The sequence below is a fragment of the Furipterus horrens genome, unplaced genomic scaffold (genome assembly GCF_987537825.1).
Source record: "Furipterus horrens unplaced genomic scaffold, mFurHor1.1.pri manual_scaffold_4, whole genome shotgun sequence".
NCBI classification, from domain to species: Eukaryota; Metazoa; Chordata; class Mammalia; order Chiroptera; family Furipteridae; genus Furipterus; species Furipterus horrens.
The window spans coordinates 178,769,043-178,792,263 of record NW_028327174.1 but is presented as its reverse complement, the minus strand read 5'-3'; the positions used below and the strand labels follow the sequence as shown (position 1 = coordinate 178,792,263).

Here is a 23,221-nt window from a genome sequence, read left to right as displayed (position 1 = left end):
ATCAATCACACACAGCCAACAAGGTTCTGAGCTATCGCCAAGTGATAATTTCATTACTTTGCTTCTCTATAAAAATTTTCCACCCAGCTCTCTTGGACAGAGTTCTTCTAAGCACTTGGTATTATTCAAGTAAATTCTTAAAAATTTAATATGCCTCAATTTATCTTTTAACATGACAAAACAGGATTTGTGCAAGTGAAACTGTTCGTTTTTGGTTTTTTAGGGAAATCTAATGAAGGACTTGTTTTCCATCCAAGTCACCGTGGCTTAGACAGGGCTGGTGCGCTGACCCTGGGGGACGGCCGTGTTCTCGAAGGAACCGAGTCAGGGCAGTGAGAAGCTCTGAGCCAGAGTGATCGGATAAGGGAAATCCCGCACTGGGGGAGGCACTGGGCTTTTGGGAGGCTTTGGACTGGAGGTTCCAGCCAATCTTATCTGGAATTAAAAAGCAAGGAGAGCTAAGCTGAGATGGGAGTTTTTTACACCTATTTGTGATTTTGCCTTCTTTTCCCTACTAGATCCAAAAGGGGCCTTCGCTTTTGCAGAACTATAAGAGCTAACCTCATAGGTTCAGGATGGATGAGGCAGAGGCATGAGGGAAAAGACCCCAGAGACAGTGCCTTTGGGGCTGGGGGACAGGAGAGGGCCCTGGAAAAAGGCTGGTAAAATTACCTGCATACACGTGGGCCAGGGCTCCTGCAAGAGGTAACTGGATTCTCTCACCGTAACATTCCAGAATATAATTATTTTAAATAAGTAACTGCCTTTTTTCTTCCCACTTTTGGGATCAAAGTTCTCTGTTTGCATTTGGCAAATAGCCCAAAGGAGAGCCACCAAAATGAGAGGCAGAAGAGGGCAGGCCCTGTGCAAGAAACAGATTTTAAAAGGGTGACTGCACCTCTTTTCCCTGCTCCAGGGGAGTCAGTGCATCTGCTGCCTGATCATGATCAGTCTGCATGCAGCCTCCTCTGCTGGGCGCCAGTGATTTGATGAGGACCTCCCTGGGCTCCTGCCACAGAGATAACTTGTTCCAGCCTCTCATTTACACTTCCATCTGGCAGCCCAGCAGGGCCTAGCACACTAGGAGCAGGCTGGGGCACAGAGGACAGGCGTGCAGTGGTGCAGGCTAGCCATACATCTTGCGTGGTCTGCCGGTACAGGGTTGCTAATGAAGTCAGCCTGTCTGCCTTCCTGGCGGGGTGGCCCTTCCTGCCACTCAGCCTGTTCTGACTCTGGAAGCGGGGATGCAAATGGCCTTATCTCTTTATTCATTTCTCCTCTTTCATTCCCTTTGACACTTTCTACAAATAATATTGTTGTTTTCTTCAGTCTCCTCAAGCCTGCTTCTTCCTCTCTTCATCTCTTTCAATGTATCAGTAGGTCATACTCTCCTTTGGTTCACACAACAGGGGAAAAGAATCTTTCCTCATCTACAGCTCCTCATTACCCTCTAAGAGGGGCAGGTACCTCTTCTTGGGCATGGGCATGCGACTTCTGAGATGGACTCAGGGTACAACTTAATTTATCTGCATATTAAATGGAAAAAGCTCTTGTGGGCAGGCATGAGACAGTAGGATTCAGAGCAAAGGACACAGCTGAGGAGGCTGGTACTGCGGGAGCAAAAATGTTGGAACCACTCGTCTTCAGTGACAGGTTTTGGAGAATATGGAGAGGAGAAAAAATGATGGTGATGGGAGCAAGACATGTTATACAGTACTTAATTCTGGGCAGGCATTAGCTTTTTCGTTCATTCAATCCAACCCTCCAACAATGTTGCAGGTCAAGTTTTCAGAAACTGGCTGAGAAAACTGAGGCTCAGAAAAGTTAGAGAACTTGCCCTCAGTAACACAAGTAGGAAGGTCTGAGCTGAAATTTGAAGGAAGTTTTACCTAACTTCAAAGTCCACTTTCTTTCTTTTTAAAAAATCCTCCCTTGCGGATATGTTCACTGATTTTAGAGAGAGAACGAGAGAGAAACATCAATGAGAGAAACATCAATTGATTGCCTCCTGTATGCGCCCCAACTGGCAATTGAACCTGCAACCTAGGTATGTGCCCTGACTGGGAATCAAACCCACAACCCTTTGGTGTATGGGATGATGCTCCAACCAACTGAGTCACCCACCCTGGGCAAAGTCCATATTCTTAATGACTGAATTATATTGATTCACCAAGAAAATTTATGGCTAGAACTTCGAAGGGCAGAAGCTTGAATTTGTAGGTGACTGGATTCATTCACCTGGAAGGCTGAGTGACCCTCTTGTTCATTTTGTAGGAGCACAGGTGGCACTGAGGTGGTCACTAAGCTATTGGCTGGTCGACCATCCACATATGCTGGCTAATACCTATCCCTCAGTGTCTGGGTCTTTTTTCCAGCCTTCCTGGACAGTGTAATTCTGGATCTGGTCAACCTGGCACTCTTCATTCCTAAAGAGCACTGAGATGAGATGAAGCAAAAGCAAAGAATAGTAGGGGGATAAGAGGCAAGTAGGGGTATAAGGGGTTAGAACCACCTAGTTTCTCTTATACATGCCAGCATTTTGAAGAACTCTATCGAATAAATAATCCATCTCAACAATTCTTCCTTTGGAAAACATTTTATAGTCTAATCTAAGTTCTTATATTATTGTTCTTTAAAAAGATTTTATTTAGTTACTTTTAGAGAGAGGGGAGCAGAGGAAGGAAGAGAGGGAGAGAAACACTGATATAAGAGAGAAACATCAATCGGTTGCCCTTCATGCACCCCAACCAGGGACTGGCCTGCAAACCAGGCAAGGGCCCTGACCAGGAACCAAACCTGCAACCTTATGCTTTGTGGGATGATGCTTAAACAACTGAGCTATGCCAGTCAGAGCTGTTATATTATTGTTCAAAATAATTTCCTTTGTTTTATGATAACTGTGAATGTCAAAAACATGCAATCTGGTGCGGGGGGCGGGGGGGGACTAAAAAATATCACAGCTAGAGGAGATCTCGTCCTTCACTGTATAGATCAGCAGTTCTCAACCTGTGGGTCGTGACCCCTTTTGGGGTTGAACGACCCTTTCACAGGGGTCGCCTAATACCATCGGAAAACACCTATATAATTACGTATTGTTTTTGTGATTAATCACTATGCTTTAGTTATGGTTGGGGGTCACCACAACATGAGGAACTGTCTTCAAGGGTCACGGCACTAGGAAGGTTGAGAACCACTGGAGTTCAAAGTTCCTGGATGATTTTAGAGTGACAGATCTGTATATCAGTCCTTGCCTTGCTATGTACTAATAGTGTGACCTTGAGGCAGAGATGGGATTCACTCCCTCCCCTCCAAAACATTACCTACCCTGCTGACTTCATGGGGATTAGACAAAATATTCTATGTGAGGTGCCCAGAAAAGGCCCTGTAGGGAGTTAGTGCTCAACAGGTGGTAATGACCTCTCTTGGGCAATGTCATTCATATATTTAGGGTAGAGCTAGGGCCAGAACCTTGTTTTCTGATTCTCAAATTTGTGTGTGTGTGTTTGTGTGTGCACGCATGCACGCACGCACATGCACATGCCACAGGAGGAGTGTAATAACTGCTTCCATGAAGTAACAGGCTTTATAACACTTTGTAATTATGTAGGGCTTTATAGTTTTCACAGCACTTATTTAGAGCAGCGATTTTCAACCTTTTTCATCTTATGGCACACATAAACTAATTACTAAAATTCTGCAGCAAACCAAAAAAATATTTTTGCCAATCTGACCAAAAATAGATATTATTTTGATTGACTCACAAAAGTTTTAATAATAGTAGCTACCTACCTTTTTTGCACCAAGGTGATTTTTTAAAAAATCAGCTGCTTATACTTGCATATAATTAACCAATCAGATGCAATCGTATTATGTGACCTGACCAATAAGATGCAGCTCTATTTATATTTATGGTTCAAGACAGGGCATTCACACCAGATGGCTAGTTGTGCTGGCTGTTATCAATTTTTTATTTGACAATCTAAGGGAAAAGAGGGTCAGTGTCCCTGACTAAATAGTCAGGTTTTGCATATTTCAAAAATTGTTGCGGCACACTGGTTGAAAATCATTAACCTAGATGATATCATTCAGTCACTGCAGCAACGTGGTAAAGTTAGACAGCAGTGGTATTACTAGGCCGACTTCACACAGCAGGGAAGGGAGGCTGAGAGAGGTGACTTCCTTCAGTTTCGCAGCTAATCAGGGGCAGGACTAGACCACCACCCAGACCTTGTGCCTCCTCATCCATGGCTCTTTCCACAGCACACAATGTTTTCACACCTAAAGGCCAAACAGTTTTGCCAAAGGGACAAAGAAGAGTGAAATAAATAGGCTGGGGGTCATTAATGACACAAATAACCAACTGGACTTTGAGATGATTGAGCAAGAGGCAAAGAGAAAACACTGACGAGGCAGTAAACAACCCACGCTGAAGGATTGTGGGAAACGGGCAGTCAGTGCAGTCCACAGAGTAACTCTTTCCTGTTGGAAAAGTAATTCTGAAATTCTGAGCCCATTCTTTCCAACTGACTCTGCCTCTACAGCACCCTACTTCTTCAGACCAGGAGAGCCTCAAGTTCTTTACCACATTTCAAGCTTCTGTTTTACTTTTGAGTCTCAAGGAAGTGGTATCTCTCAGCCCTAGAATTTGAACACTCTTAAACTTACTTACCCTGGAGACCTGAATATACACATTTGCTCTAGTCTTTCTAGAATACACAGAGTTCGCATTTATTGGTGCTGAGAAGTGTCTACAAAAAGAAAGTCACCATGAGGAAATAAAAGGCACCCCAGAGGCTGCTGCCCCCAGACTCATTCTGGTGCTTTAAAAACTATTTACATGCTCAGATTCTGGCATTTTCAAAAACCTACCACATCTCTCTCACAAACTATCATTAAATACTCATACCAAACACCATTGGGTTGTACACTTCAAAAATAGTTGAGTTGTATGGTATGTGAATTCTATCTCAATGTAACTGTTACATCAACCAAAGGGCCATAAAAGAATTGAAAGCCTGGTCTCAAAGAAATATGTGTACACTCACATTTAAAGCAGTGTAATTCACAATAGCCAAAAGGTGGAAGCCACCCAAGTGTCCATTGGTCTATGTGACATTATACAGGCTTGAAAAGGGAGGAAATTCTGGCACACGCTACAACATGGATGAACCTTGAAGACATTATGCTAAGTGAAATAAGTCGGTCACAAAACAACTAATACTGTATAATTCTACTTATATGAGACCCCTAGAATAGTGAAATTCACAGGGACAGATGGAGGTATCCAAGAGTGGTGGTGATGGCGGTGGAGGTGGGAATGATGGATTGTTTAATGGGCACAGAGTTTCAGTTTTGCAAGATAAAAGGAATTCTGGAGATTGGTTGAACAACAATGTGAATGTAATGAACACTACCAACTGGATGCTTAAAATGGTTAAGATGTAAGTTTTATGTGTATTTTAGCACATTTTTAAAAAGGCAAACAGGTATGGTGATTCATGTGCACCATTCGGGGAAGCTGCAGCCTGATTCTTGTGAAATTTCAAATGAACAATAATAGGTGCGCTTTCAAAACATTGTGTAGTTTTAGAAGAAGGTAATGGTCACATTATACCTCAAGTTCTCAGGGATAAGAATTATAAGACCGTTACTCCAGATTTTTCTGACATTGATACAAATGCATTCACATATTTATTGATTCATTTATTCAACAAACATTGATTGGGTGCCTACTGTCCTGTAGCCATGGTGCCAGGTGCTGGGGAGGTAGTGATGAACCATCCCTGTCCCCACCCCGCATAGGTCTTACAGTCTGATGGGTGGAATCAATTGGTATAAGCATGAATTTGCCATGTAAAAGTCCAGAATATCCAGACATTTCTTTCATGTCCTTTCATAGGGTCTTCCATGAACATGGTGATAACCACCAGCAGCAGCACCACGGTCTCTTGACATTCATAAATACTTCCTCTTATTTGATTTGATTTGACCCTGCCCTCAACCTTCTCCTCCCACTTCTTACATTATAAGCCTCTTGTTGACAAATCAGTCTTACTCATCTTGTATTCTCTACAAAAGTGTATCCTCTACAAAATGTCTCTGTAGCTCACAAATTGCCTTACACACAGAGGCTCAATAAAAATGTTGTGAACTGTGCTGAAACAACACTAGCCCTATCCCCATGACCACAACAATGATTGCTGGTCTCAGGGTCCATCCTGACCACCAAAGCAAATCACAATATGGATTTTCAAATTACAACAGACTGGAGAAGAAATTTTTAAATGCTTCATTGCCTTGACCATGCCTTTTCCTTGCATTGTGTAGGTATGGCCCCTTTTTATGAAAGCTTTTTCGGCATAAAAATGCTAATTTTACAGTAAGTGTAACTCTATCATATATGAGATTTACTTGCATGTACAAGTGTGTTTGTGAACTTAGACCTCATACTGTGCATAGATATATTTAACTTTTGGCCTATTGGTTGACTTAGGTAGATATCAGATTCAAATCAGAAGTATCTAGAGTAGGACAGGGAGTGGAGAATAAACAAGACAATTAATTATTGGAGTTATTGAGAGTAATAATCATGAATAATACCTTATTATTATTACCTAGTAGAAGAATCTGCATTTGAAGGTCTCTAAATCAGAACTAAGCATTCAGATACAGCTATATAATAAAAACTTACTGTGCGCTAAAGCCCTAGTCATGTGTTATTTCATTCATGCTTCATAACCAGTTTCTGATGGTGCCCACTAACTAGCCTATTTACAGATGATGAAACTGAGGACAAAAGAGATTAAACGGTTCCCCACTATTTCACAGCCTCCAAGGCCCAAGATCTTTATATTTATCATGATATTTCAATTTTGAATATTTTATGGATTTAAGAGACTTTTAAAAAAACCCTTCAAGCAGTCTGTGTTGCTCAGGATTGCTGTTTCTCTGTCCAGTAAGCCTTAGTCCTGCTCTCTTGAACTTTGAGTTTCTCTTACACATCAAACCCTGGAAGTGAGCAAGTGCTGATAGCACAGGAACAGCAGCAGGCAGCACCACTCAGGGCGGGCGCGCTCATGCCCTTCTGACGTGCCTTCCAGTCTGCTGTTCCCGTGGAACGATGTCCAGCGGGACCAGGGCTGCTTAGGTCTGCCAACGCAAGTCATTCTTCCCTGATTAATGAATGTTTAATGTCCCAGGTTATAAAGTGCTGAAAGAAGGAGAGGGAAATTGCTAATCTGTGCAGTCTTTGGTGATCAAAATGTAAACAGCTCTGCTTTATACCACTGACTTAGAGTGACACAGATATGCACCTGTCCTGTGACTCCGGACAAGTTACTTGCCTTCTCTGAACCAGCTTCCTTATCCAGAAAATGGGTCATCTTAGAGAGGAGCTCAGATTGGAGAGATCTATAAAAAGAATTAGATGTATCATAGAGCCTCAAAAAATTAGCTATTATTATTGTTATTGTTGTCATTGTCATAATAAGAATAATTTAGCCCTGGCTGGTTTAGCTCAGTGGATTGAGCGTCGGCCTGCGAGCTAAGTGTCGCTGGTTCGATCTTCCAGTCAGGATACATCAGAGAAGGAAAACTCTGACTCCAAAAAACCTCCGCTGCCTTGCGGCATACCTCTTCAGGGGAAAGGCTAAGGGAGTAAACCCCGACAGAAAATCCGGAGCCGGAGTCCCTAAGGCGGTTTGACGTTGTAGTCAACACTGGCAACTCCTGCGGCGCAACTGAACCCAAGCTGTATCGACTCCGTCTTTCCCTTGGACCCTTCAGCTGCGAAGAGAGGGGGGGTCTGCTGCATGGGCAACAGCAGACCCTCCATATTACCCTGCCCAGGCTCTGTAGCTTCAGCGTCATCGCAAGATGTCGATTCAACACGGGAGGAGACAGATACTACCATGTCACTCCCGAGTTGGACTGCACAGCCATTCTCGGCGGTGCAGATGGACTCTTAAGAAGCTACACCATCGTCTCTCGAGACGGACGGCTGCCGACGACGACGAGAATAAGAATAATTAGTATTAGTAGCAGAAGTGAAATTACTTTTACCATGCAGGTTTCACTGGGTGGAATGTTTCAGTCACAGCTCTGATGACCCAAGTCCTGACTCCCAACAACTGTGACTCCATTCTTTCATCACCACACTCCTCTACTTACTCCATTCTTCTCTGACAAAAAGAAAATCTGATCAAAACTCAGGTTATCTTGGTCTGATGAACCAAGCAGCAGGTGCTTGACTGAGCACCAGGTGGAGAGGGGAAAACGAGAAAGTGTGCCGTTGGGTGGCAGGCGGAGTCAAGAGCACTGAAGGGAGCTTTACCTGGTCTAGCCCTCCACCAACCTTAGGCCAGGCCTTGGCCAAGACTGCCCCAGACAAACGAGCCTCAATTCTGTGTTTCAAACCTTTCTATTGCCCTTCATAATCACATTCAATGTCTAACACTATCCACTTTTAGAAGCTTTCTGAGCCTAACCTCTATTCAAACCACCTAGTTCTCTGCTACTTTTTCCGTCATTTCATTGACATTTCACTTGTTCACACGTAATTTCTAGTGTCACACTCTATACCATTAAGAACTTTGACATCCCCTCCCCCCATTTTACGAGTTATCCCCAAGGAATATGTTCCTGAGAATTTATACTTTCCTGTGATCATGGTCATTTCATTATTTTTAGATTTCTCCATGACGTTTATTTGCCTCACTCATTATTTGACTCAGGAAGTACGCAATATTTTTACTTACTTTCTCTTGATTTAGATTTCGCTTTAATGCAGAGGAGAAAACCCGTGGAATGAACCTATACTGAGACAGTGTCCTATCTAGCAGAGATGATGGCTTAGGTCAATCACTTTGAATTTTATTCTAGTTTTTACCACCTTTCAGACAAAAATGTGAAGACTGAGAACAAATGAGAATAAAGGAAAGGCAGTGTGTTCTGGCATTAAAAACACCAGGGAGCCCAGCTTGTTTGGGGGGGCACTGAGCAGGGGTTGGCGGGAGGATCTTTGAGTGCCTATTGTATGCAGGCACTTTACAAACTTATTTAATGCTCTTGTGAAGTTGGGATTCCACTTTACAGAGGAGGAAAGTAAGGCTCAGAGCAATAAAGACAACCTTGGCCAAGGTCATGTATTTTTTAAGTGCTGGAGCTAAGCTAACATTCTTCCCAGTTTCCCTTTGTTGACTCTAGAGCTCAGTCATTCGTTAGCGGCATGACTCGGGTGAAATCCCCTAATCCTTTGTGCCTCCATTTCCTAACCTGTAAAATGAGGAGCCCGGAGTTAGAACAGCTTGGTGTCCAGACAGCCCTTGCAGCTTTAACATTCTATGCCTTCAGTGAGTTTGTTAGAAGGATTGGCTGTTGATGAGCCAATCAGAGGTATTGGATAAACACCTCCTCACCAGGCCAATGTGGGAAGGGGAGGGCAAAAGTAAAAAAAAAAAAAAAAAAAAAAAAAAACTTTGATGAGAAGTCTATAAAAGCTGACTGCTCCCAAAGATTCGTCCTATTTAGCTGCTGCTGCCCCAGACACAGGTTCTGATCTCTAAGAGGACGCTCCTCTCCCAAAGTGTAAGTAAAAGAACTTCTGTCTACCTGGACTGCACCAGGAAGTAAGGGGTTAATGATTGCCTCTAGAGGGGAAAGTTTATTTGCATTTGTTTTCAGGAAAAACTGCCTAACAGTAGCTGAAAACGTGATAATCTGCTGAAGCACTTCTTTTTCCTCATTACCTGTCCTGGCAGCAAACTGCTCAAGATTGCTGCTAGTTACCACTGTTACCTACCTGTAGACTCTTTTGAATCTCGGCCTAGCAAAATCAACTCGACAACTCCCATTTAGTTAGGTTCTACCCAGTTTTTGAGATTCCTCCTCATTTCTACTCTTTCCATAACCACTGCTTATTGTGATGATTTATTTACCTACCTATCACCTTCTGTCACTTTCTTCATTCTCTTGCCACACCAGCTAGCACTGAAGTTTCTTTGTCACAGGAACGGACACTGACTTATGTTGTCTTTGGCCTTCACCCACTGCTCTGATGAGGAAATGGAACAGGCTTGCAAATGTCACAGAGCCCAGTGTCATTTGACTATAAATTCTCAAACCTTCCACTTGTTTGATACTTTCTATATAACATTTCCTCCTGGCACCAAACACCTCAAAGACACTGCAGCTTAAGACGTTTGGAGGCAAAAGCAGCTGATGTATTTTGCTGCGTTTATTTCACTCCTGTGAAGACACGCTGCCTTTTAAAATAGGCTTGACTTTAAATAGTTCCCTAGGGCTCCATTAGCCAGCCTGGACCCAGCAGGGGCTCAAGCTCTGCTGCCATCATCGCTGTAGCCAGGGGAGTACCTGGGGGAGACCCAGGCCCAGGCTGCACCCCAGGTGCTGGGCCAGGGCGTGGAGTGCTGTTGTGAGGAGTTCCTTTGACTTCCTTGCCCGTTGAGAGGAAAGAGCAACACTCTCTTTGGGCTGCTGCACGTGTGAGCAGAGGCACCAGGCACCAGGCATCAGGCTGGCTGCGAGCATCTCATTGCACTTGTCACTGTGGCACTGGGAGGGGTAATGAGGCTGTGAGCCTCGTCCAACATTCATACATAAAAGTGCCGCTCACGGTGCCTGGCGGTCGTAGGCTTTCAATGAGTAAGTCTCTTGTGTCTGTCTTCCTGAAAATCCATCTGCCTTGCACATGCAGAAGCAAATGGACTCTCTAATGCCTTACATTTCTCCAGAAGTTGAATATTCATATTTTACAAATTATTACCTTTTCATAAAACCTCTTCTAGGAAGGCAGAAAGGAACACACTGTAAGGTTCCATCTGTTATTTTGCTGAAGAAGGATTGAAAATAGGATTCCAAGTCATAAACCAATAAGATATGACTAATAATCCTAGAACATCACAACTGAGAAGGGGCAGCAAATATATTCTTCCTGGGCTTCTGTTCCCTCATTTCTAAAGTTGGCAGGGTTGATACGGATGACTCTGAGGTCACTTGTAGCTCAGGTTTTCTGTGGTCACCATCTATTCATATATGTGCACACTCCCAAATCTGTCCACATATTACCTAATAATATATTATGTGTAATAAATTAAGTAATACATAAACCTGTTTATTAAGAAATCAAATGGTGTGGCTCGGTGGGTTGGGCATTGTCTCACAAAGCGGAAGGTCACCTGGTTCAGTTCCTGGTCAGAGCATATGCTTGTGTTGCAGGTTCGTTCCCCAGTTGGGGCAGATAAGAGATGTTTCTCTCTCACAGTGATATTTCTCTCCCTCTTTTTTTCCCTCCCTTTCCCTCTATCAAAAATAAAATAAAATAAAATTTATAAAGTGAAATGTGAGAGTCACTCCACCCCCTCTCATTCCCCAGAGGCAACCCCAGGGTGGTTATTCTCTGCTTATATAGATGTACAAACAGTATGTGTGTGTGCCACTTTTTTTATTAAAATAGAAGTATATTGCATACTTCTCTACAACTTGATTTTTTTCACTTAATAACCTCATGTGAACAACTTCTAATCACACTTTTACAAAACGTTGACTTGAGACCTCAGTGAGCAGAGGCTTTGGGGCATAGAAATCATTCTGTGTCATTACCCTCCCACTGGCCTCCTGTCTCCCAGTGCTGAACACTGGCCTCTGACCCTGTCTTATGATTAACAGAGAGGTCACATTTGTGCTGATGTGGTACAGACCTTTAATCCTTCTGTAGAAGTTTAACTGCCCATAAACAGATTTGGTTTGGTTCGACCTTTTCTCCATTTGTTTTTCTGGTTGAGTCAGCACACTCAGCCTGAGGAAAATAACTTGGGAGGAAATAGAAACATGGGAGTCCCTTAGGTAATTATTGTTTGAAAAAAATTTAAAGAGAAATAACACTAATACCTTACGTTTTCATAACGCATTTTGTGACGCCCCTTCATGTTTAGCAAGTTGACAAATTTATTCTGAGAAAACACAGTGAGAAGAGTGCTCACAGGCCACATTTGATCCATTTGGCAATGAGTCAACCAGAGCAGATATTACTGCCACTTTATCTATAATGAACTAAGACCCAGAAATTGCTGACTTGCCCATGGTCCCAGCCAGGCGGGGGCAGAGCTGGTCCTCGGGCCCAGGTCTATTTGATTTTCGAATAGCAGACCTCTGTGTGAATGGGTCAGATGCATATGAATTGGTAATGACAGTGGTGTGGGAATAATTATCCACAGCCCAAGGATTTGGGGTACTCTGGGGGTGTCATCACCAAGTATTCTGGGGGTGTCCTCAGGCCCATTAGAGTCATTGAAGGTTTATTCCTTTCACCAAGCTCACTCTTTCCTTAAAAGAGGGGCATATTGCCCCTTATCCCAACTTTGTGCCTTATTAGCTATGTGTCCTTGGACAAATAATTAAACTTTCTTATAGTCTTTACCTATCTATCTTATGGAAGGGGGAAATTCCAGCTGTCTTCTGGGGTTATTTTGAGGAATAAATTCCATAGTGTGTGCAAAACAATTAGCAGAGTGCTTGGCAGTAAATGATAATTTTCTCTTATTTTGGGGCTATTTTTTCCTTTTGTTTCATTAAGAAAACATTTTTACTATTTGGTGGATGTCAACTCCTCTGTGAAAATACCTAAACTGAGAGAGAAGAATTTGGACTTTGGCCTGAATGCCCCGAACTTCAGGTTGGCTTTTATCTGCGTGAAGATTTAGAGGCCAGGTCCAAAGCTAATAAAAATATTAGAACTAGTATATAAACAGGGGCAACATCAGGTGGCTGGGATGTGAGGAACCCCGGAATATCATCTTCTCTAGAGACTGTTGCTCACTATCCTGTCCTGGTACCCCAATGACAGCAACAGCACTGTGGTTTCCTTCTTTTCAGTTAAGACAAGAACCCCTGCTGCAGAAAGAGTGGCGCCAACAAGATTGGTCCCCTGGAAGAGATTCTATTTAGGACCACCGCAAACGTTTAGCATACCACCTTCATTATGGCTAGTGGTTACTACTCAGGCTAACGGGGAAATACCCCCCAGACCTCATTTGTTTATACACATGTGGAAATGGGCCAGGAATGGCAGAGGGGCCTGCACGGCTTGTCTGCACACCCCAGCTACTTTGGGCATGCATCCCTCTGATCCACCCACAGTTCTGTTCAGGACTCTCATGTACTCCTTTCCAGAGCTGCCACCATGGCCTACCAATTTCCAGCCCTCACTCCAGAACAGAAGAAGGAGCTCTCAGAAATTGCCCAGCGCATTGTTGCCAATGGGAAGGGGATCCTGGCTGCCGATGAGTCCGTAGGTGAGTGAAGAAATATCATACAAGCATATTTTTGCTTGTGCACGTAGCAAAGGCAACTTGATAATCACATTCCTCTCCCCTCGGAGGACTAAAGGCTATGCCCACAGGAGTGGGAGCAGAAGGCTTAGTAAGCATAGACCTTTTGGGTCCTATCATTCCAGCTGGCAGATTGCTGGAAACCCAGGACAGAGGCTCAAGCCTACCATTTTAAGACCCCTAGCCAGAGGTCATTTGAATCCAAGCTATAGCAAGACCAGGAACTCGGTAACCAGAATGAGGTCAGATACACAGCCCTCTGCTGCTAATGAGAAGTCAGTTTCAAGTCAGCCAATGAAGAGCAGAGAGGGCAGGGAAGTGTCCACCTCTGGCGCAGGGAAGGGCTTGTGTCTGAGTAAGCCCAAAATGGTACACAGGAGAGCTGTGGCAGGACTGCATGCCACCATAAAGCCACAGAAGCCAGACAAGTCAATAGTCAGATTGAGGGTTGAACCAGAAGAGGGCTGGGGAGAGGATGTAGGGCCTTAGTTACCCACCGGGACGCAATAGTGGCTTCCACCCAGCCTCAGACATGTCCGGCCATAATCAGGAATGGCATCATGACAGCAACCAAGGTCATTCCTGGGAAGACAAAAAAAAAAGAGGCAGGAGTTAGGAAGACCCAAATAGAAAAGAGTCTTGCTGTCCTTCCTGCTGAGGGTCACTGAGATGGGGCTGCAGGAAAGCCGGGCTTGCTTCTCACACTGCCTTCGCCCACCCACCGTAGGCACCATGGGAAACCGCCTGCAGAGGATCAATGTGGAGAACACGGAAGAGAACCGACGGCAGTTCCGAGAAATCCTCTTCACTGTGGACAACTCCATCAGCCAGAGCATCGGGGGTGTGATCCTATTCCATGAGACGCTCTACCAGAAGGACAGCCAGGGAAAGCTGTTCAGAAACATCCTTAAGGAAAAGGGGATCGTGGTGGGGATCAAGGTGAATACTTCCACCCCCCTCACCTCTGTTGCACCCAGTCAAGCACCCAGCACAGGAGCTGGGCAAGGCCAACGCTCTGAACATTCCACATCATCTGACTGCTTTCCATCACACCTTCTCCTGAGAGGAGATCCTCTTCTAGGCTTTTGTTCCCATGCCCACTTCTTTCAACCATTTTTCTACAAGGTCCTAAATCTCTGTGTCTCAATTTTTTTATTTCTAAAATGGGAATAATAATACCTACCTCATAAGGTTCTTATAAGGGTGAAATGAGTTTTAAAAACAGTTCCTGTTGCATAGTTATTATTCAGCACATGATAGCTGTTATTATTAAAGCACTTACTGTTCTATTTTAACTAAGTCTTCCCAAACTGCATGAACTTCTCAAGATTGAACATTAGTATTCATTGAGTGCTTACAACTCCAGAGACTCATTTAATCCTCCTCAGAACCTCTGGAGGTAGACTCACTTATTATCCTTATTTTAGGGATGAGGTGAGAAAATGGAATTACAAGGGATAACATAGTTTGCCCACAGCAAGGCGAAATTGGAGCCAGTTCCAGGCCAGACTGTCTACCTCTCTGGCTCAGGAATTTAACCTTTGCTCTGCTGAGAGGAGAGTTGCATTCTTTTTCTCCTTATCTCCTTCAACAACACAGTGCCTGGTGTGTGCAGGTGCTCAATAATGCCTCTTGAATAAATGAATGAATAATTTAAGGGCAACTGCTCTTATAGGGCACCTCTGCATCCTGGGTACTATCAGATTACTTCTTACCTCCCAAGCTTTAGGCCTGTGCTTTCCATCCTCTTAGGGTTAACCTTGACCCTCTTACATTGTTTCTTCCAGGTAACTTCCTTTCTGCTATGAACTGAGTCCTGTCCCTCTGAATGACTAACTCACCTTCCTAATTCTGCTCCTTGGTTTGTGAAAGATGGGTGCCCCAGGAGCTCTGCTGTATTTTACTGGGACATCTGACACCTGCTAATTACTTGTTAATTATTTAATTCACAGTTAGACCAAGGAACTGCTCCCCTTGCAGGAACAAACAAAGAAACCACCATTCAAGGTAAGGATCTTGCCCACTGATGTGCCCCATATATGCTAGAAATAAGTAGGGGAAAATAAAATAGGACTATCACCCGGATTTTAGAGCCACATACACCTGATTTTTAATCCCAGCCCCTCTAGTTAATATCTGTGTGATCTCAGGCTAGTCACTTAAATGTCTGAGTCCATTTTAGGGATAACAATATCTGCTTTGGAGGATAGTTTTGGGAATTAAATTAGACAATATATATAAAGTCCTTACCACAGTGCCTTGCACAAAGAAGATACTCTGTACCTGGGAATATTCTTCTTAGAGAAAAATCCAGCAGCAAGTAGAAAAGACAGGCCCCAGGCTTTGGGATCAGACACACCTGGGTTTGAATCCTGGTTCCATCACTTACAATTTAGATAATTTTGCTAGGTACTTCACTGCCCAGGGAGATAAGTATAAACTCCAACACTGGGTTAGCTAAACAGAATCTAAATCCCAGCTCTGTCACTCTCTTGTTACGCAAACTTGGTAACCTCACTCAACCTCTCAGAGCCTCCATCTCCACATCTGTAAAATGACTATAATATTAACTATTAGGGTTGTTATGGTAATTAAATGAGAAAAGGTGTGCAAAATGCCTGAAATAAAGCCTGGAACATAGCAAGTACTAAACAAATATTAGTTCCCTCTATTCTTACGGTATATCCATTCCGTGCCGCAAAACTGTATTTATTAACCCTTTGAGTGCCAACATCTCTGTGAGCGACGCTGACAAATTTTTCCAAAAGTGCCAGCGTCCCTCCCAGCGACTCATTTTTTAAGTGTCTATAAATGTAAATAACAATGGAATAATTTGTATTTTATGTTTTGTTCTCATTTTTTGTACCTCAGGTTACATATTGATATAACTTTTTCTCATGTTGATCCAAATTTCGAATTATGCATGGCACTCAAAGGGCTAAATTCAGGTTTTTTGGCTCAGTATAGGGGCCCATGCTTATTTGCCTGGCTGTTTTTGGTTCTCAAGCTCTGCTGACTGAAAGCTAAGCCCAGGGAGAACTCTATCGTTTTGTCTGTGGCCCCATGGATCAGCGACAGCGGTGCAAAAAGCCATTTTCTCTTTTTGTGACTTGCAGGACTTGATGGCCTTTCTCAGCGCTGTGCTCAGTATAAGAAAGACGGTGTTGACTTTGGGAAGTGGCGTGCTGTGCTGAGGATCGACAAGGAGTGTCCATCCACCCTTGCTATCCAGGAAAATGCCAATGCCCTGGCTCGCTATGCCAGCATCTGCCAGCAGGTGCTCAGCCTTCCCCTTGGGCTACCAAACAGTAGGCAGAGCTATCTTCACAGCTTATCCTTCTGATTTTACTATACCCACACCAAAGCCCTCTTCTCCTCTCACCAGTGTATCCTGGTGGCATTTTTCACTACTTTTGCTGTAGCCAGGAGTAGTAGGGAAGAATGTAGTTGCACAAGCCAGCTTGGAGCCCAAAAGACAAGTGCCATCAACAGCTGCCCTTCTGCCAAACAGCTATAAGCTGAGTCTTCAAAGTGGCCGGGCACTTAGTTGTCTGTGTTCCACCGTGTTCCAGAGAGGATCCTCTGAGATCCCCAATTCGAGGGTGATAGCTCTGACCCGATCCATGCAATTTTATGGAGAATTGCGACTTGATGATCAAGTTTCCAACATATGCTGGCATGCCTCCGGGATCCAGTTCAGTATGATTTGCTGTGTGGGTGCTGTGTTAAGGTAACCTGAGTTGTGAGCACCTGGAGATTCCCAATCAGAATTGTAACCACTTCTTGAATACCTTACTTAGCCCACACAAAAAGCATCTTAGTGATTTAAGCTTGACTGCTCTAAAAAAGTGACAAATAGTTTCTGAGGAAGCTAAAATAGTTTTTAGAATAAGACATAGAAATGAAGAGTTTGTACTTATTTCAGCCCATTCCCAGTTTTTTGTTTTTTTTTTTTAACCTTGCTGTTCTTTTTCAGTTAAGCCCTGCTCACTAGACATCCCATTACATTTCTTTGCATTGCCTTTACGTCACTTATATGGTATTTCTCCATAAGGGCTTCATTTTATACCAATTGCAACTGTTGAATTATGTCTTAAGGAAAGGATTCCAGTGAGCAGAGTTTGACTCTTTCTCTTCTCTTCTTTTACCTGTTTAGAATGGGCTGGTACCCATTGTGGAACCAGAGGTAATTCCTGATGGAGATCATGACATGGAACACTGCCAGTATGTCACTGAGAAGGTAAGGCTTGACTATAAAGGCTCCCATTCCAGTTGAAAACGCTTGTTTTTAAGTAGCAGCTGTTATTTAACATATATCAGCTGTTATGTGTGAAATATTCTTCAGCTGGCATCATTGTGTAGCATGGAGAAGGTAAGGAGGGGTTATCAAGCCTTCCCCTTCTCGGCACATGGTGTGCTCCGTACTGAAAAGCACAGGATTTAGAGCACCAAGACTACGGTCTGAGAGTCCATTTTCTCAGTTGTGGGACTGTGGATAAGTAATATTACCTTTGTGGACTTCAGTTCCATTATGTGCAAACTAAAAGATTTTAAAATAAGATAAGGCTACACAAAAACATGTAATTAGAAAGTAATGAGTTTACGTATGACTTTCTAAATTAGCCACAGTATATCTGTAAGAGAGTAAGAGAGTCCTAATGTAACCTGACCTCAATTTCTTCACTGGCAAAGTTCGGTGAACTAAAAAGAGGTCTGAAAGCACTTCTGTGTCTAAAATGTACATGTTTAGGACCATTTAGCACCTACAGGGAAGGAGAATGAACGCCAATTTAGATGTCCCCAGCTAACCAAATCAAAGCAGTCTCCACTGACCCAAGGGACTAAGGGGAAGGAAGGAGCAAAGGGAAGCAGAGCAATGCCAGTGGTCCATGCAGTGAGCAGTTAGAGTAGCCTGGTGGGGACAGGCCAGCTTGGCTGTGCTCAGTGGCTGTGTTTTGCCATACATTGCCTCGATGAGGCCTAGGGGCTGGTTGGGAAGCTTTGGCCAAGCCACAAATGAGAAGTCCTTCATCCTGCATCCCTGCAGTGTAGAAGTGCCAAGGTCAGGTGATTCTAAGGTTCACTCTGGGTTTCACCTGTTTGGACTGTTTGTCCTTCAGGTCCTGGCTACTGTCTACAAGGCCCTGAATGACCATCATGTTTACCTGGAGGGCACCCTGCTGAAGCCCAACATGGTGACTGCTGGACATGCCTGCACCAAGAAGTATACTCCAGAGCAAGTGGCTATGGCCACTGTCACAGCTCTCCACCGTACCGTTCCTGCAGCTGTTCCTGGTAAGGCTTTCCTTCTCCTCTAACTCGTGGTCTTAGTGTTGAGCCTTTGAAAGAGTTACACAAACATTTCTGTTGGTCCAGGGGTCTTCTATCCATGAAGAAGACCCCTGCTATCTCGCACTCCATGATACCACGTACCCCGAGTCTGTCCAAATGCACACAACCCATTGATTTCCTCAACATTTCACTGCCCCCCTTGTTATCGAAGCCTTTATATCCTCAGCCCAACTAGCCTCAACAAAGGCAAACTAATATCTCCAACCCAGTCCCACATAAATCAAGCAGAAGCAAAAAAAAAAAAAGAGAGAGACATTGCGTTTCTTTTAGGCTCATTGCTTGCTTTCTCAATCAGGGTCCACAAGCTGGGACCAGTAGAGTGGAATGGCTTTTCTCATTGTAGGCATCTGCTTTCTCTCTGGTGGCATGAGTGAAGAAGATGCTACCCTCAACCTCAATGCTATCAACCTCTGCCCGCTACCAAAGCCCTGGAAACTAAGCTTCTCTTATGGACGGGCCCTGCAGGCCAGTGCACTGGCTGCCTGGAGAGGCCAGGCTGCAAACAAGAAGGTGACACAGGAGGCCTTTGTGAAGCGGGCTGTGGTAAGATGCGACTACCTCTCATCTACTTGATCAAGTGGACACTTGGGGCCTGGCTCTCTCCATGTGGAAAAGCTTTGCTTTCCTCAGGCCATGAAAGTATCTGCAGATAGCGTCTACTGGGTATTTGGAAATGTGGCATTAGAGCTCAGTAGGAAGGTTAGGGCTAGAGAGAGTTTTGAGTTATCCACACTGGGCATGTAATTGATGACAGATATTGAAGGACAGTGTCCACACAGACATTTCAGAGGGAAGATAAATTGAACTGGGGACACGTTTCACTTGGGGAAGGTAAAGAAGAGAAGCCACCCAAACAAGCAGCAATAATATGATAGGATGAACCAAGGATTCTGGGAACAAAGAGAAACTAATTTCAAGGGGTCAGTAACAACACACCATAGAGAGATTCAGAGTAAAGGCTCAGAAAAGGGGAAATGGGCATTTAGGTGCACATCTGTGACGTTCAACAAACCGGTTTCAATACAGAGGGAAGAGAACATGTGCACACATTCAAGAAGTTTGTCAGGAAAAGACCTAGAAAGTTTACCCAGAGAAATGAGGACAAAAAAAATTTTTTATTCATCTAGCAACCATCCCTTTTTGAATATCTATTGTGCACTGGGCTGGGGTGAGAGAAGCAGGCACAGACACTGCCTTCAGGAGGCTCCGGGTTTAGTCAAGTAGGAGAGAGCTTGGCATATTTACCTGTAAAGCACACTATCAAGAGCGTGAAAGACACTTCCCAGAATGAGTGAACATATTTGTAAACCCTGTGGATGATAAGGTTTTATTATCCAGAATACATAAAGAACCTTTCCATCTCAGGAACAAAAATGAAAACAACCCAGTTAAAAATGGGCGAGGGACCTGAACAGACATTTCTCTGTTGATGAAGTACCAATGGCAATAAACACGAGAAGATTCTCAGCATCACTAACTACCAGGGAAATGTGAATCAAACCCACAAGATGATATCATTTCTACCCAATAGAAAAACAAAAGCCAGAGGAGAGAGTAAAGATTAGGAGAGTGAATCTCAATGAGAGGACAAGGACTTGGAGGAAACAGGATTACATGAAACTAAATATTAATGCAGGTGGCAGAGTTGGTCTCAGAAAGGAGGAGACAGCAAAGAAGAAAGAGAGTAAGTTGAAATCAGGTCTGTTGAGGTAAAGAGATGTAGCAGTTGATCACCAACTACAGCCAAGAGCATCTGTTGAGTGAGAAGGGAATAGAGATTTCAGTCTTCACATGGGGAGAGGCTTGGATTAGTTGTTGGAGTCGCCTGCTGGGAAATTGACCAGAGGTGAAGGCCAAGCATCAGGCAACGTACAGCTGAAATGAGAATGAGTTTGTGGTATATTAACTTAGATCCTGAATTTTCCTGACAGCTCTCTTAAGCATTCCGGAAGATTCAGGTCTAAATGGGTAAAGCAGAAGAGAAAAGTTTAATAAGAAGGTGGAAGAGAGCCGAATTTAAGCGATCGACTTATTTAGCATGCTGAGCACAGAGGAGACTAGGCAAGAAATTGTGTTCACCAGAAGTTTGACAATAAAACACTAAAGGAAAAGAAAGCCCAAAAAATAATCTTAGGGGCATAAGAGAGGCGTGAGATTTTAGTATGCTTTACCTTGTGATGGTGGAGACCTGGGTCTGGCTATGTCGATGAGGTGAGGAGATGTAGATAATGTGATGGAGGGACTGTGAAAGTAAGGGCCAGAGGAGCCACCCACACAAAAGAAGGAAAGCTGAGTTTATCATCTAAGGTGTGATTCTCAAACTTGAGTGTGCATCTGAGTCACCCGGCGGGCTTATTAGAACACAGATGGCTGGGCCCCAGCCACCGAGTTTCTCATTCAGATGGTCTGGGTCAAGCTAGAGAATTTCCACTTCTCACAAGTGCTTAGGTTCATGAGACGCACTTTGCAAATCACTGTAGATGAAGAAATAAGTCCTGGGGAGAGCAAAACCATAGTAACAGTGACTTGAAGAGTGGCATTCAAATACTGTTACAGGTTTCATAATCCTGAACTCTACTTTAATTGGAATTTACACAGGGAATCAAATAATATTGTGATAAACAACTACATAAAATTACATGTTCTTGTGGTCAAATATAAGTAAAAAAATGGGATATTTAAAAATAATTTTACCTTTATTTGTTTTTGCTAGAGTGTACTTTCAGCTGCATCATGTCTGATGCTTGGTCAAAGCATCTGGTCAATTCCTTAGCAGACGACTTCAACAGCTATGCCAAGCTTTCCCACTCTTTAGACTGAAATCCCCATTCCTTTATCCTTATACTAATGAGAAGTTTCTCAACTTTGATTTCTAATACTGTCCTTGCAATACTGTTGGTACTGAAAGGAAACTTTCCCAGTAATAGACACAACTCTGTCTTGCCAAAGAAATATTAAGAAAACTGGGATAAAGGAGGCAACATTACAGAAGGAGGGGAATGGTATCAGCTGCAATATTCTGGAAAAAATGAATGTATTTGAGAGAAATACTCAAATGAAGGTGTGCTGGTTTCACATGAGAAGCAGAGAGGGTCACGCACATGGCTGTGTTTGCACTAACTCGGTCTCCTCTGTCACTGTTGTTTTTTAGGCTAACTGCAAGGCAGCCCAAGGCAAGTATGCTCCCATGGGCTCTTCCAGTGCTGCGTCCACCCAGTCACTCTTCACAGCCAACTACACCTACTAGAACCTGAGGCCCGGCACTGGCTCCAGCTCCTCTAGGTGTCTTGGGAGGTGGGCTGACAGGGAACAACCACCTTTTGACTGACCCTGGAAATTAGACAAAATGAGATTGAACTACTGGAAACACCATGCGTGTTAAATTCTTAGACACAAAGGAAAAAAATCGTGTATTGAGACAAGTCTGAACATCAAAGATCTGATGAAATTTCACCAACAGTTTTCTTGCCACACTTCCAGCTGCCCCAAAGTATGCACCTAAAAACAGACTTTAAAACAAAATCAGCTCTCCGTCCAAATAACAACTACTGAATAAATCATCTCAGAAGCTGAGGGAAGAGAAATGTGTCTTATTGAACAATCTTAGGAATGGTAGGTTATGAAAGAAACCAAAAAAGGAAAGAAAATATGCTATAAACCTTCAGCTGGTATTGGGTTTTACTTTTTTTTCCATTACCATTGACTCTACTAGATGTGACTGACATTGTGGTCAGGGTCCTCAACTTTAGCTACTCTATGGAGTAACCTGGAAATTTTTAAAAACCCAGATGCCTGGGCTATGCTCCATAAGCTCAATTAAATCAGAAATTCTTTATGCCAGATCCTTTAAATATCATGGTTTCTTAAAGCTTTCTTGATGATTCCAATATGCAGCCAAGTTTGAGAATGGCCGATCTAGATTTCAAGTTTGAGGCTACCCCAAAATGAAAATCATTTATAATCTGAAGCAAGCTAAAATGTGAAGGGATTTTGAGAGACATGTGGAGTGTAATGGGAGCATCAGTGAGACTCTGCTGATTCGAGTACTGTACTCCTCTTCCAGTGGCCCGGGTCTAAGGTCATAGGACTGCATCTTCCTCTGCACATCTGAGCACACCGCCTACTTTGCAGTAAATAACATTTACATAATTATACTTTACTGGCTCTCCATTTTCAGAACTAACCTATTGAAAAAGCATTAAAGACAACCATAGTTACAAAAGAGAATTTAAACATTATAAGTTTGAATGACACAAAAGTAATGATTTTGGTGAAAAAAGTGATGATTTAACTGATAGAAGGTGGGAAATTCAAGGGGAAGAAGAAGTGGAGGAAAGCAAAGGGAGACTAATTCACTTAGTGGGGAGTCAGGAACATGACTTAAAATCGATGGGTTAAGAAATAGTGTTTTAAATCTATTAAAGTAAAGAGGAAGTCAATATAAATCATTAAAATAGTCATACCTATAATTAAAATCTAGGGAAGGCAGTAAACCAAATTCTTTGCCTTGAAGAGTATAAAGA

The 23,221-nt window shown here is 43.3% G+C and overlaps 1 protein-coding gene across 1 annotated transcript; it reads left to right on the top strand.

Annotated features, from left to right (window-relative positions):
* Positions 1–9,503: 9,503 nt before the first annotated feature.
* On the top strand, positions 9,504–22,271 carry ALDOB (aldolase, fructose-bisphosphate B). The gene is made up of 9 exons (XM_090274507.1): positions 9,504–9,585; positions 13,189–13,310; positions 14,074–14,285; positions 15,299–15,353; positions 16,463–16,623; positions 17,503–17,586; positions 18,467–18,641; positions 19,042–19,241; positions 21,850–22,271. The coding sequence occupies exons 2-9, from the start codon at positions 13,199–13,201 to the stop codon at positions 21,943–21,945; spliced, it is 1,095 nt and encodes a 364-aa protein (XP_090130633.1). The 5' UTR covers positions 9,504–9,585; positions 13,189–13,198; the 3' UTR covers positions 21,946–22,271.
* Positions 22,272–23,221: the final 950 nt, after the last annotated feature.